This window comes from Pelmatolapia mariae, linkage group LG3_W (genome assembly GCF_036321145.2).
Source record: "Pelmatolapia mariae isolate MD_Pm_ZW linkage group LG3_W, Pm_UMD_F_2, whole genome shotgun sequence".
NCBI lineage: Eukaryota > Metazoa > Chordata > Actinopteri > Cichliformes > Cichlidae > Pelmatolapia > Pelmatolapia mariae.
In genome coordinates, this window is record NC_086229.1 from 56,531,141 (window position 1) to 56,545,415 (window position 14,275).

General features: G+C 37.6%; 1 protein-coding gene across 1 annotated transcript; it reads right to left on the reverse strand.

Moving 5' to 3' along the window:
- Positions 1-3,741: 3,741 nt before the first annotated feature.
- On the reverse strand, positions 3,742-4,404 carry LOC134623794 (butyrophilin-like protein 10). The gene is made up of 2 exons (XM_063468812.1): positions 4,089-4,404; positions 3,742-4,004 (listed from the first exon to the last, which is right to left on the reverse strand). Exons 1-2 carry the CDS (start codon positions 4,402-4,404, stop codon positions 3,742-3,744), a joined length of 579 nt encoding a protein of 192 aa, XP_063324882.1.
- Positions 4,405-14,275: the final 9,871 nt, after the last annotated feature.

Consider the following 14,275-nt stretch of genomic DNA (forward strand, 5'->3'; position numbering starts at 1 on the left):
CTGGTAAATAAATAAATATAGTTAAACATTGTGTGTCATTACAAAAAGAGTACAGTGTCAAATAGTAATGAAATGCCTGTAATTAATAAATAACAGTGATTTAAAAGAGAAAAAGAACAAATACTGACCGACTGTTAGAGTATAGTTTGTTCAGTTTCTCTTTTTTCTTTCCACTGTTCCTGTTGTTCATCTCTACACGGATCTTCTGTTGTACTATTTCCTGACTGATTTTTTTTCGTTGAGGGGAGGCTTTTACTGTCTTCATTTTTTTCTTTTTTACTGCCAAGCTGCTCTTGATTTGTTGCGTTTGCTCCCAAAGGTGATGGCAGAGTATTATGTTCTCCATTCCCTACACTTGTCTGTCCTTCCTCTCCATTCCCTACACTTGTCTGTCCTTCCTCTCCATTCCCTACACTTGGCTGTCTTCCCTCTCCATCCCCTACACTTGTCTGTCCTTCCTCTCCATTCCCTACACTTGGCTGTCCTTCCTCTCCATTCCCTACACTTGTCTGTCCTTCCTCTCCATTCCCTACACTTGGCTGTCCTTCCTCTCCATTCCCTACACTTGTCTGTCCTCCCTCTCCATCCCCTACACTTGTCTGTCCTTCCTCTCCATTCCCTACACTTGTCTGTCTTCCCTCTCCATCCCCTACACTTGGCTGTCCTTCCTCTCCATTCCCTACACTTGTCTGTCCTTCCTCTCCATCCCCTACACTTGTCTGTCCTTCCTCTCCATTCCCTACACTTGTCTGTCTTCCCTCTCCATTCCCTACACTTGGCTGTCCTTCCTCTCCATTCCCTACACTTGGCTGTCCTTCCTCTCCATTCCCTACACTTGGCTGTCCTTCCTCTCCATTCCCTACACTTGGCTGTCCTTCCTCTCCATTCCCTACACTTGGCTGTCCTTCCTCTCCATTCACTACACTTGTCTGTCTTCCCTCTCCATTCACTACACTTGTCTGTCTTCCCTCTCCATTCCCTACACTTGGCTGTCCTCCCTCTCCATTCCCTACACTGGTCTGTCTTCCCTCTCCATTCCCTACACTTGTCTGTCCTCCCTCTCCATTCCCTACACTTGTCTGTCCTTCCTCTCCATTCACTACACTTGTCTGTCTTCCCTCTCCATTCCCTACACTTGTCTGTCCTTCCTCTCCATTCCCTACACTTGTCTGTCCTTCCTCTCCATTCACTACACTTGGCTGTCCTCCCTCTCCATTCCCTACACTGGTCTGTCTTCCCTCTCCATTCCCTACACTTTTCTGTCCTCCCTCTCCATTCCCTACACTTGTCTGTCCTTCCTCTCCATTCCCTACACTTGTCTGTCCTTCCTCTCCATTCCCTACACTTGTCTGTCCTTCCTCTCCATTCCCTACACTTGTCTGTCCTTCCTCTCCATTCCCTACACTTGTCTGTCCTTCCTCTCCATTCCCTACACTTGGCTGTCCTCCCTCTCCATTCCCTAAACTTGGCTGTCCTCCCTCTCCATTCCCTAAACTTGGCTGTCCTCCCTCTCCATTCCCTACACTGGTCTGTCTTCCCTCTCCATTCCCTACACTTTTCTGTCCTCCCTCTCCATTCCCTACACTTGTCTGTCCTTCCTCTCCATTCACTACACTTGTCTGTCTTCCCTCTCCATTCCCTACACTTGTCTGTCCTTCCTCTCCATTCCCTACACTTGTCTGTCCTTCCTCTCCATTCACTACACTTGGCTGTCCTCCCTCTCCATTCCCTACACTGGTCTGTCTTCCCTCTCCATTCCCTACACTTTTCTGTCCTCCCTCTCCATTCCCTACACTTGTCTGTCCTTCCTCTCCATTCCCTACACTTGTCTGTCCTTCCTCTCCATTCCCTACACTTGTCTGTCCTTCCTCTCCATTCCCTACACTTGTCTGTCCTTCCTCTCCATTCCCTACACTTGGCTGTCCTCCCTCTCCATTCCCTAAACTTGGCTGTCCTCCCTCTCCATTCCCTAAACTTGGCTGTCCTCCCTCTCCATTCCCTAAACTTGGCTGTCCTCCCTCTCCATTCCCTAAACTTGGCTGTCCTCCCTCTCCATTCCCTACATTTGTCTGTCCTTCTTTACTTAGACTCTGACCTGGGCCTGTGTCATTTATAGTTTGTGTCTGTGTTTCGTTTTGTTTTTCTTTCCTGTTTGCTTCCTCATCTTGTTCGGGCTGATGTTCTTGTCCACTATCATCAGTCAAATTTGGAATTTCATAATTTCTTCTTTCACTGTTTTTATCAAATTGTTCAGGTTGTGCTTGTCTTCCATCCTGTGATTGGGTTACGTCATTTCTGCACCCATTATTTGTTGTCTCTTTTCCTGGGTGGTTATGATTTTGTTGTGTGTCACTTTTTGTTGTCTGCACGATATTTTTGTTAGAAATATCCTCATCTTCCACCTCTTTTTGACACAAAGATCCAGGTTCTATACTGACACTTGCAGTGTCATTCACTTCTACATTTCCTGGACTCATCAGAGATTCCCTTTCTGGATCTTCACCAAAAGCTTGGATTTTCTTTTTGCTTCCAGTCTCTGTGGGGAGATGCAAATATAAATTTTAAATGCATTACTTTGCCACACCAAAGGTTTAAAAGTGAAGAATTACTGTCATGAAAATAGTATTATAAAAATAATAATAATGAAAATTAGTAGTAGTAGTATTAAATAATAATAATAATAATAATAATAATAATAATAATAATAATAATAATAATAATAATAATAATAATAATAATAATGTGTTTCTGACTCAATTGAAACAAACTTGACAAAAGCTTCTTTTTTTCTGTCCTGGCAGTATAGCAATCATAATTTTTGTCTGAAGGCCAAACAAAAAAAGAAGCAAAATGAAAACAACACAGTATAGAAACCACAGCAACACATTACATTACATTATTTATTATTTTTACACATTATAAGAAACTAAGTTAAATATGAAAATACTAATTTTAAAACTGAATGGAAAAAGGCCTCTATAGACATGACTGTGTTCATAATGACATGTTATTGTTAGAATGTTTGTGTATGTTTGCAGTTTGCCTTAAATAACATGTTAGCAGCATATGAGGCAATAACAGCACTTATACTTGAATGCAAGTCTAGCTGGTCTGGGCAAGACCAACTTCCAACTTTAAACCAATTGCACATTTTACAGAAAAAAACCCACACATTTTTTGGACAACAATTAATTGGTGTAAATTCTATCAGATTTGTCTGACAAAGAAGGAGAATATGCAATATTTTGGCAATACTGTTTCATCTTCCACCTTCAATCAGAGCTGTTGAACTGTGGACTAGACATGGTGTGGAAAAAATTATTCCCAGATCAATCAAATATGTGATCATTAGAGTGACCTAATCTTAAAGTACTGGTATAGCATGGTGAAATTCAAATTGGAATTACTTCCACTAAACAAAGACAACTCATTATTAGTATCCAACAGTACGCTGAGACTAGGACAACTGCATCAGACAAGGGCTCTTAAAATACATTAGAGTCTCACCCATGTTGTTGTTTTTTCTCCATTTCCAAACAAGAAAAACAACAAAAACAACAAAAGTAATAAACATAATGCCAACAATCAATGCAGCAATGGTAGATCTAGTTGAATCCACAGAAAAATCATCTGAAATAATAACACACATGAGATAAAATAATTATTTATAAGTTAACATGTGTTTTGTCAAGTTTGTTAGTTTGTAGCTTAAATATGGATCACACATTAGTAATAAATAACTTAACCTGGAACATGGATCTTGGCTTCTCTGTGCTGGTTGTTTTGTTGGATTCTGCATGTGATGTTGTTGCTGTGTCCTTTTTCCAGAGTCAGTCTGCTGCTGAGGACATAGAGGTCATCAGAACCTCTGAACATCTCTTTAGACCCAGCAGTGATGATCTTTCCCTCGCTCTCCAGCCAAAACACCTCCGGCTCTGGATACCAGCCTTTGGATTTACATTCTAACACTCTAGGGCTGACTTTGATTATCTGAATATCAGCTTCTGTAAACACATAAAATTGTGACATAAAAGATAAAAAGTAATCCAATTTCTACTTTCAGCTGCATATACATTTTGTTCACTTACCAACAACAAGTTCAACACTAGATTCTGGTTTCAGTTCAGGAATGATGCACCTGTATGTTCCTTCATCTGACAGCCTCACTTTGGTGAGTTTCAGTGATGCATCTCCTGTTTTCAGTTTCTCAATGGACACTGACGTTCTGTTCTTGTAGGATGGGTTTTGGCCAATCAGAAGATCTTCACCTGACCGCCACAGATGGACAAATCTGGGACTCAGGTCAGATCTTGACCACTCTACCGTCTCGTCCACGACATCCATAGGATGATCCAATTTGCATGGCAGGACAATGTCTTGAGTCTGACCAATTACTGCCAACATGCGAAGCTGACTGTTTGTCAGAGATTGACCTGGGAAAGAAATTTTTCATTTTGTTCTTTTTTTTTTTAATTAGCAAACAGTAAATGTAAACTTTAAGAAACTTGCTTTTGTCACAGAGTTATATAATCTTTGTATCTAGTTGTATATGTTTTTGGTTACAGTTGACTTGTTTTTTGTTTTTGTTTTTTTCGGACGTCAGGATAATTAAAATAATGTGGTCTATATGTTGTCCAATTAAATGCAATGTCAGATAAACTAAAAAAACTAAAAAGAACCATGATTATTATTTAACAGAAATAAAGTCATGATGCAGAAGTAATGTGTGAAAAACTACAACCTCAGGATTTCATAGGGCATGGAATCACTTCTAGCACAAGTGACTTAAAGTAACTTAAATGGATCATTTTCTGTCTGACTGCTTTCTCACATTGTTGTGAAACCATTTGGATCAGTCTAGGATTTTGTGCACAGATGTTATAATGTCTGCATTTTAGTCAGGATAAGGTCTGACCTTTGCTTGGACCGTTGCAACACCATGATCCAATTATTTTTTTAGTCACTTTGTTGTAGATTTGCAGGTGTCCTTGGGGGTCAATATGTTACATGACCTAATTTATGCTCATGCCAGGTCATGTGGCTACAAAACAAGCCCAAATCAACACTTCATATCAGCTCTCCAAATCTCTGCTTTTGCAGAGTTGGTCATGCTTGTTGTTGAATTAATCAAGTATATTTTATTAGCAGTGGCTGGGAAATACTTGCTGTCTTAATTGTACTCTTAAGTATGTCTCTTCATTTTGGCATAGTTGTTTTTAAATAAATAATAACAGTAGAATATATCATGTTTCGCAGTTCATTTGAGGCTGTTTTACCTAATGTGTTGACATGTGTAGAAACTTAGAATTGAAAGTGAGTATATGTTTTTATCATGAATCATGGATGAGTTGAAGAACAAAAATGTTTCCTGTCTGTATTATGGATGTTTAACCAAGTCCTCTGAGGGTAAATGACACTTAGCCTGTTAAGAAAGCTGAGCTACAAGATGACAACTGCTCTGTAATAAGGGATTTCACTAACTCAGCCTTTATGATTTTGTTTCCTAAAGCTAACTAAACAGTGAATGAAAACAAAACTAAAATTCCCCCAAATTCAACTTAAGTATGAATGTAATACAGAAGAAAGTGTTGTCTGTCCTTCATATGAGTGACAACATAACTCACACTTCTGCTACCATCCATACTGCATAACATGGACCTGTTCAACCTTTAAGACTGTTAAAATTCACTTAATTTAAAGCGAATAAATTAATAAATATGTGGTATAATTATTCAAAGCAGGATGAGAGAGAACAAAATAAAGAAAAAAAACTACTGCTTGTCTCACTTTTAGGGATATAGGAAAATGTAAAGACGAAAAACTGTTAGGAAGATTTGAAGAAGTCATATGGCCATTATTGTAGTAGGTTACACACATGAAAAAACAAACAAACAAACAAAAAAAAAACGTTAGTGATAAACCTGGACACTTCCTTCTATACAGGACCTTCTTAACCTTAACACGCTATAAAATATAACTAATCTAAGACTTTTGCTTTTATTCTTAGTGGTGCACTGACCTGCTTATTTGAACAATGGGACCTCCAACTATTGTTAAACTGTAACCAGGGATATTGTGTCAACATTTGAAAGACCTTGAGCTAAAAAACTTTTTTTTTTTTTTTGATGGAAACCAAATGTTCCTGGCAAATCTGATTGCAATTTCAAATTTCAGTGTTGTCATCCAGAGAGAATCCAATCCATTTAAACATAAATATTTAAGCAAAGTTATTATTTTTTAATTAATTGTTTACATATTTATCACAGAAAAAATTACCACGTAATGGTAAAGTTATTACAAGGTGATAGAATTTCAACAATTTCAAAATAGATGAGGAACAACGCAGGAAGCTGATTAATTTAATTGATGCATTGTTAAGTGTTCCTCACTTGTTCTCTAGTTATAAAACACCTTTTAAATACATTATTGTTAACTAATATTTGTGAAATGACATTTTGCCATAAAGTATAATGCATACAATGCCATTTAGAAACACCCCAGTTGCTTCAGTAAATCGTACACAACTCTTCATTTAAAGCATATGTATTTCATAGTTTATAGCATTATTATATAACCACTAATTTCATATTATTTGACTTTTTACTTTTTAATGCAACCCAAGAAAAGACCTTACATATGCTGATAAGTTCTTGTTGAAACCATCAGCCATACGATAGTGCTTATTTAGCAACATATCTTCATTTACACAGTGGTGTTAATCGAACTGTACTTTGTGCATATCCTGAGTGTACATATCAAATGTATATTGGCTGTTGTCATTAATTGTGAGGATACATTACCTCCACTGATGTGTGTCAGTTGAAGTATGATAACAGAGTGGAAAAACACTGTAGTCCATACACTGAGTCGAAATTTAGAGGATCGTCTGTCCTTGTGTTCAGGCATTGTGTGCTGCAGAAAATTCAAATACACTAGAGATGTAAGACATATTCTTTTACACTGGAAATCAAATTAAGGTTGAGAAAATCTTACTGTTGGCTCACTTTTAAATTAACACGTTGAAAGTCAAGTCCTCAAATCAAATAAGCTGACACGCACTTGCTCGATCTGTCTTATCTACCTCTCAGTCTATTAAAATCTACTCGGTACAATAGAGCTGTAAAAACACACCACACCTGTAGTCTGATATAAAGAGTTCAGTGACAGACTTCAGGCATGTGCACTGTGCTCTGAACTAGATACATAGAGTGTCATATATGAGATAAGAATACATTACTTATTAATGATCAAGTTCACACTAAAGAGAAATCTTTCTGTAGTGTTTTAAACCAAGTTAACAGTTTAACTAAAATCATAAATATATGTGTGTTTTCTTTATTTCTTGTTTTTAGCTGCTTCTATAATCAGTTACATATAAATAAAAGCTGTACTTTGACCAGGTAGCTGATTAGCACGATTATAAATCCAGGCACCTGTGAGGCAGTGATATGAGCTGCTTTATTGGACTCTGCCCTCATATAGCTAATAAAACATGACAGTGTTTACTGATCAGAAGGGGGCACTATGGGACCTGTTATTCATGCTCACACTATCATTTAATACAGGTCCTTCTCAAAAAATTAGCATATTGTGATAAAGTTCATTATTTCCTGTAATGTACTGATAAACATTAGACTTTCATATATTTTAGATTCATTACACACAACTGAAGTAGTTCAAGCCTTTCATTGTTTTAATATTAAATCCTACTTATTACATGTAAAATTATTTTTGTGAGTTTTTTCAATAAACAGTTAAAAATTCAAACATTTAAAGTTGCATTTAAAAGCTTAAAATCCTGAAGATAATTTAAAGTTTGATCAAGTGATTTATGAAAAAAGCAGGAAAATTATGTTGGTTGAGGTTTTTCTGGGTTTGGATTTTGGTACACAAAGGTATCGAAATGGTGCTAAAAACATCAGCTTAGTATGGATGAGTAAAAGACTAAAAGACTCTAGATTTTTAAAAAGAAGATTTCCTGCAAAAATCCATGATACAAGGCTGTAACGCAGCCAAAAGGTAGTCACACTCCTGTGTTTCACTCTCTAGAGTAATGTTCCTGACATTGTACTAATGCCTGACTGTCATCATCCCACAACTGATCAAGGGTAATATATCATCATCGGGGTAACCAGTTTTGTTTTTGTTTTTTCAGCATGAACCATGAATCTTTGGGCTAGTGCTCCCTTTTCTTTGAGCCGATACTATATTTTCCTTTGAAAGTAGAAAAGCGAGCTCTCTAGCTTTGCTTGAGTGTGGAACAAACCTGATGAGTCTAAAGCTTAAAATCAACAAAACACCCATACACTTTCAGGATTTTCTCTGAGGAGGAAACAGACTCTTGTTTTTAGACAGCTCCTGTGTTTGTATGAAGCAGTGTTTTCAAAAGAGAAACCGAAACAATTCATATGAGTTGACTGCACCCACTCTGTAAACAGCAGACCAATCAGCACCAGCCTGTGGCATTGACAGAAAGAAAATCTGAGAAACCTGCTCCTGCAGTCAGCTCTGTGTTATATCTCTATTTGGCAAATACGTTAAAGAAAAGCACAAAGCCTCAGCCAAGGCTGGAGGTGACCCATCAAACACTCACCAGAAACACAGATCAGATTAGACTGTGACCTTTTATTTTGAAATTAACCTGCTCCATAGCAGTGTAACATAGGTACATAACTAAAACTGAAAGCTCAGAGTTTCTTTTAAGTCACCTCGCTGAGGCAAAGTCCTGCTTTAAGTGCAGGTCTCTGCACGACTCCAAGAACAGTTCTTTATAAACACAAATACAGCTTTTCTCACACTTTGCTGCTACATTTGGAGCTTTTAACAAATGGCAGACATTTGTCATCTTATACGTGCTCACAGTTTGACAGAGAAACAACAGTTTGACTTTATTCAGAGTTTATTTAGTAACATGTAGAAAAAAAATCCCCTTGGTTTTTTGGTTTGGTTCTTGTTTGTTTATTTATTCTCTGACTCAAAAACAAAACAAACAAACAAACAAACAAATAAAAGAGTATCTTACCACAGAAAAAGACCCCAGACTCCAGTGATCCAAACTGTCGCTCTCAAACTGAAATGAGTTGCTGGAGGCCAACCAGGAAACAAAAACTGAGACAAGTATTAACAAGGCACTGCAAACTGGACACTCCAGTTGGATCAGTTTCTAACGTCCATTGCTGCACATTCATTGGTCTATTTTCAGATACACACTGAGCATGACGAACACAGGGACAGTTGACCTTGATTGCATACTGCATCAGATCAGTACAGACCATGTGTAAACCAAAGAGGAGTTCAAAATGGTTTCAGCAGTTTCTTTCACTCACTTCAAATGCTCATTCAATGGGCATTATTAGCAGAAATCAGTCCATAGATATGGGCCATTAAGGGCCATCTCCATCTGCTGAAGTGAGTGATTATAAAATACTACAGCCACCTGTGAGGCAGTGATATGAGCTGCTTTATTGGACTCTGACATCATATAACCTAAAAACATGACAGCGTTTACTGGTCAGAAGGGGGCACTATGGGACCTGTCATTCATGCTCACACTATCATATAATACTTAATCTTTTGTAAAGTTTCACTCCTTGCTCTTTTTCCCTTTTGTCCCTGCTTTATTATCAATGATGGCCTCTGCTGCCTTTCTGCCCTCGATCTCACATATCCACTGTTCTATATTTATTATTCTAACGCTCTTGCAGCAGTCGTCATAAAACTTACTCAATTAAGTCTGCTCAACACAAGAAGTAAAGTAACCTGCACAGGAAGAGGAAGACCTCAGCTGCATATTTAGATTTAATGTTGCTTGATACTCTCAGTGAGAAAGACAGAATGGAAGTCATCGCACTTTGTAGTAGACTCTGTGAGTACAGCATTTGTCTCTTGCCTCATTTAACCTGCTTGCATATACAGTCTTTTTTTATATTTTATGCAGTAGTCTGTTCCTGTTCTACCCCAACATGTTTAATTTTAAAGAAAATATTAGTTGTCTTATTACATTTAATCTTTTGAGTAGTTATGCAAATAATGAAAATGTAACATTTAATAATACCTCATTTGCAAATTATGTGTTATTTTTTAGCACTTGTGCAAGTAATGAACTGTTATGTATGAGTTCATTATGAGTATGAGTTAGATTATAATGGAGATGTAAATGTCGATCTCTTGCACATCCAATAAGTTACAAAAAGATGAGCAAACATACCTTCATACTGACTTTAGATAAATTCAAATTTAAATAGTAAATGTTGGTGTGAAAACAAAACTGTCTGTTGGGACTGTTTCTGCAGGGTTGTTGCTGCTGATTGCGCATGTGCAGAAAAGTTATTCTAAGATCTCCTGTAAGTAGTATTTTTCCTTTTATATTTATATCATGTTTTCTAATCCTTCTGTCTAAATCCTTGTTTTCTACTACTTACCCTCAATTAGCATGAACTTTACTTCTTGAATCTCTGGGAACTCAGTCGTGGTTTTATTGCATTGTTCTTCTTTCTCAGATTCACCTTTTTCCATCATTCCATCCAGACTGCAGCTCTTTGAATATGAGTCAGTCTCTTTTACCTGTGAAGGGTTCAACATTTCAGCAGGATGGAAAGTAAGGAGCACTCAGCAAATCCTTCCGAAATGTTCCAGCAGCACTGTGACGAAGACTTGTGGGATCAAACATGCTTTTGCTACAGATAATGGAGAATACTGGTGTGAAAGTGGGGAAGAGAGAAGCAACACTGTCAATATCACTGTTTCAGGTATGTTATTATCAGAATTAAAATCTGAAATGTGAAGGTTATAATGACTAAACCATTGCACATTTGTAACATTTCTAAATTTCTTTGCATTTTCAGCTGGCGCTGTGATACTGGAGAGTCCTGTCCATCCTGTGGTGGAGGGAGATGCTGTTATTCTGCACTGTAGAAAGAAGGCAGACAAACAAGACTCTAATTTCACAGCTAATTTCTACAAAAATAACTTCCTCATGGGTACCAGCTATGATGGAAAGTTAGAAATCCAAAATGTTTCAAAGTCTCATGAAGGATTCTATAAATGCAAAATACATGGAGTTGGAGAATCACCAGAGAGCTGGCTGGCTGTCAGAAGGAAATCCAATGCAGATGGTATGTAACATTTTTGTTGTTTTTGTTATAGTAATCCTGAATCAGTAAATCCCAGCAATACTGACTAGCTGATACTGATAGTTGTTAAAAATTTAAAGTTAAGACAATTTAAAGGGCTTATTTTCAGATGTGAATGTTTCAGCAGTGTTTCCTGAACTTTGGAATTGAAACTAATTGCATATGACAATTATTAATTATTAATGCACACCCTTGCCTGCATGAGAATCCATGCAGGCGGGGCGGGACTTTATTTTGACCGGGACACCATGCTGCCAATCACATGCAAAGACAAGTCTTGAAAGGAAGTGGGGCAGAAATTCCATATAAAGACAGCAAGTATAGTGGTGCAGGCCAGGTACATAGAGAGTTGGGGTAGCCTGATTTAAATGCAAGCATGTCAGGGAAAGTGAAGAAACTAATAAAAACGTAAAATGAGGAGCATCTGGCTGCAAAGCTGAGTGCATTCAGCTGAATAAAATAATACCTGTTTTTTTTTTCATTGTGGAGGACAAAAGGTTCAAACTTTTCCAGGCCTTAAACCTCATGTGTTCTCCCTAGTGGTAGTAAATATTCAAAAATGAGGCATTTATGAAAACACTTAATAAAAAATTGCTTCCTTGAAAAAGCCTAAATTTACAGTTTAGTATTGAATATTATGTAAAATAAACTACAAAGTGTCTTTGAATGGCACGTAGAACAGAGCCATGGTTCAGTACCTGAGTGTCTAAATGAGTCTCACAGACCCAAATGTGCACTTGAAGCCATTTATATATTACATCTTTCCTTATTTTGTAGAAAAAACAGTTTTGTAACTTCTTTACTCAAGCAAGGGGAGTTTCACTGGTGTGGCCCAGTGGGGTATATGTGGAGCGTGAAGTAAAATGAGTTTGAAACCCTTGTTGTATAGCTTTAAAAACACTATTTGGCATTAGAGTTTCTCTGCTTGAAAAGATCATATCTCTTCTAGAAAAATATGATGGCAGAAGAAGTAGCCAGAAAAGTAATGACACAATATGTAGCCACATTTCTAAAGAACTACATGTCAGGTTTTGCAGTAAGTTTAGGATCCAGTTTAGGATTTCAAAAGGGTTTGTGGTTATGGCATACTTATGGTGTTGTTCTAACAGACACATATTCATATATTACAATACAGTTATGTGGGTTCAAATTATTTTTTGTCAGTTGCAGGTGGTGCTGTGACCCTAAAGAATTCTGCTTATTCAGTGACTGAAGGTAAGGCTTTTACTCTTTACTATCTTTATTAACTTTATATCTGATATACTCTTTATAGGCAAGTCAGTCAATGCATGCATGTTGCAATGCATGAAAATACAGAAGGCCTCACATTTACATCTACAATATTTTGACATATTTATCATCAAAATTCATGATTGGATCAGTCACTGCAAAGTGCTCAGATTCTGTGATTGCAATACAAGCCCATAATTGCACCCCATTATCTCAATGCATGTCAGCTGTTAGAATGTGTTTGTGCTAAAATGCAGTTTTTGCCAACTCCTGTGTTGTGCATTATTGAAAGATACTTTCACATTTCCGGCTCTTTTTAGAGAACCCGCTCTTTCGGTTCGGCTCGGCTCACTAAAAAGAGCCGGCTCTTTCGCCTCCGAACCGGCTCTTCAGGTTGTTTTGTTGCTTTAATTAATTTATTATTACAATAATATAAAATTATGCACAAAAGGAATTACTAATGTAAAGAAGTGGAGACAAAACACGTACAAACTCCAAAAAGCACGTACAAACTCTAAAACGCATTTCTAGCGTTAACTGAACTTCCAAAACAGAGCTACCTAGATCACTTAAATTACACAATTGAAAGCATATGTGTATTGTTTGTGTATTTATACACAAACACTCATATATATTTAAATAATTTAAAAAAAAAGAAAGTTCATTTATCTCTTACCACACACCGGTCGTTGGTACTTGCTGGCTTGTGTAGCCTCTAGGTAACAAAAGCTCAACACTGCGCCTAGCATCCTGGAGCACTTCTGTTGTCTTTTGTACATGTTTTGGAGTTTTTACGTGCTTCTGAGGCTTCGTCCACACGTACACGGGTATTTTTGAAAACAGAGATTTTCTGTTTTGGTTTTAAAAAATAATCCCGTCCACATGTAAATGTAGAAATGAAGGAAAACGCTGCTAGGAGCATGCCAAAGCAACAGGTGCCGATATATTCCTAAATGTGTAGAAATGTCAAAAAAGGCGCACATCTTTGACGATGTGTTTTCTCCGTTTTCCTTATCCAAGCGTAAATGCAAAAACGGAGTTTTCGAAAATATCCACCCTGACAGGCGTTTTTAGAAATCTCCGTTTTCAGTGACCGAAAACGCCGTTTATGTGTGGACGAAAGGTGCAAACACATAGAAAAATCTCCATTTTCAAAAATACCCGGGTATGTGTGGACGTAGCCTGAGTTTTTACGTGTTTTGGAGTTTGTACGTGCTGCTTTGTCTCTAGGGGGCACTGTAAATATACTTTTTATTTATTCACTCCACATAAAATGTAATAAATAAATCATATAATCCAAAGTCCAACTAGTCACAGTTGGTGTCACACTGCAAACCACAGCACAATTAAAATATAAATTAAAATATGAAAAAGAAGATGCATATTCTCTGTCATATGGACCTGCATGAATAAACTTTCTGAATCCTTTATCATCTGCAACTGAAAATAGTTGTGGATGATTACTATACCTTTTTAATGTGACGTTGTTGGCCTGGCTCTTTCTCTCTCTCTCCCTCCCTCCCGCTCTGTTCCTGTGCTACTGCGAGTGTAACTACCGCCCCTCCCCCCTCTGCCCAGCGCAAAGCACAAGGCTCGCGTGCGGAGTGAAGCGGAAAAAAGTGAGAGAGAGAGAGAGGGTGAGAGAAAGAAAAAAAAAACCACGGCTCGCAATAAGGAGCCGGCTCGCGTCGTTCACGTCACAGATCCGGCTCTAAGAGCCATTTCGTTCGTCACGAACATATCACTACTACAGAGATCAACTAATCAAGGGAATTATCACCTGTCTGCTACTTACCTTACCTTATAATTCCTATGAAAGCAGTGACTGTGTATTTAGTTTTTAGTTCCTATGCAGGATTGCATAGCCTTCTCAATTGTTTTCTTTTTCCTTTCTAATATATGTATAGTTTATT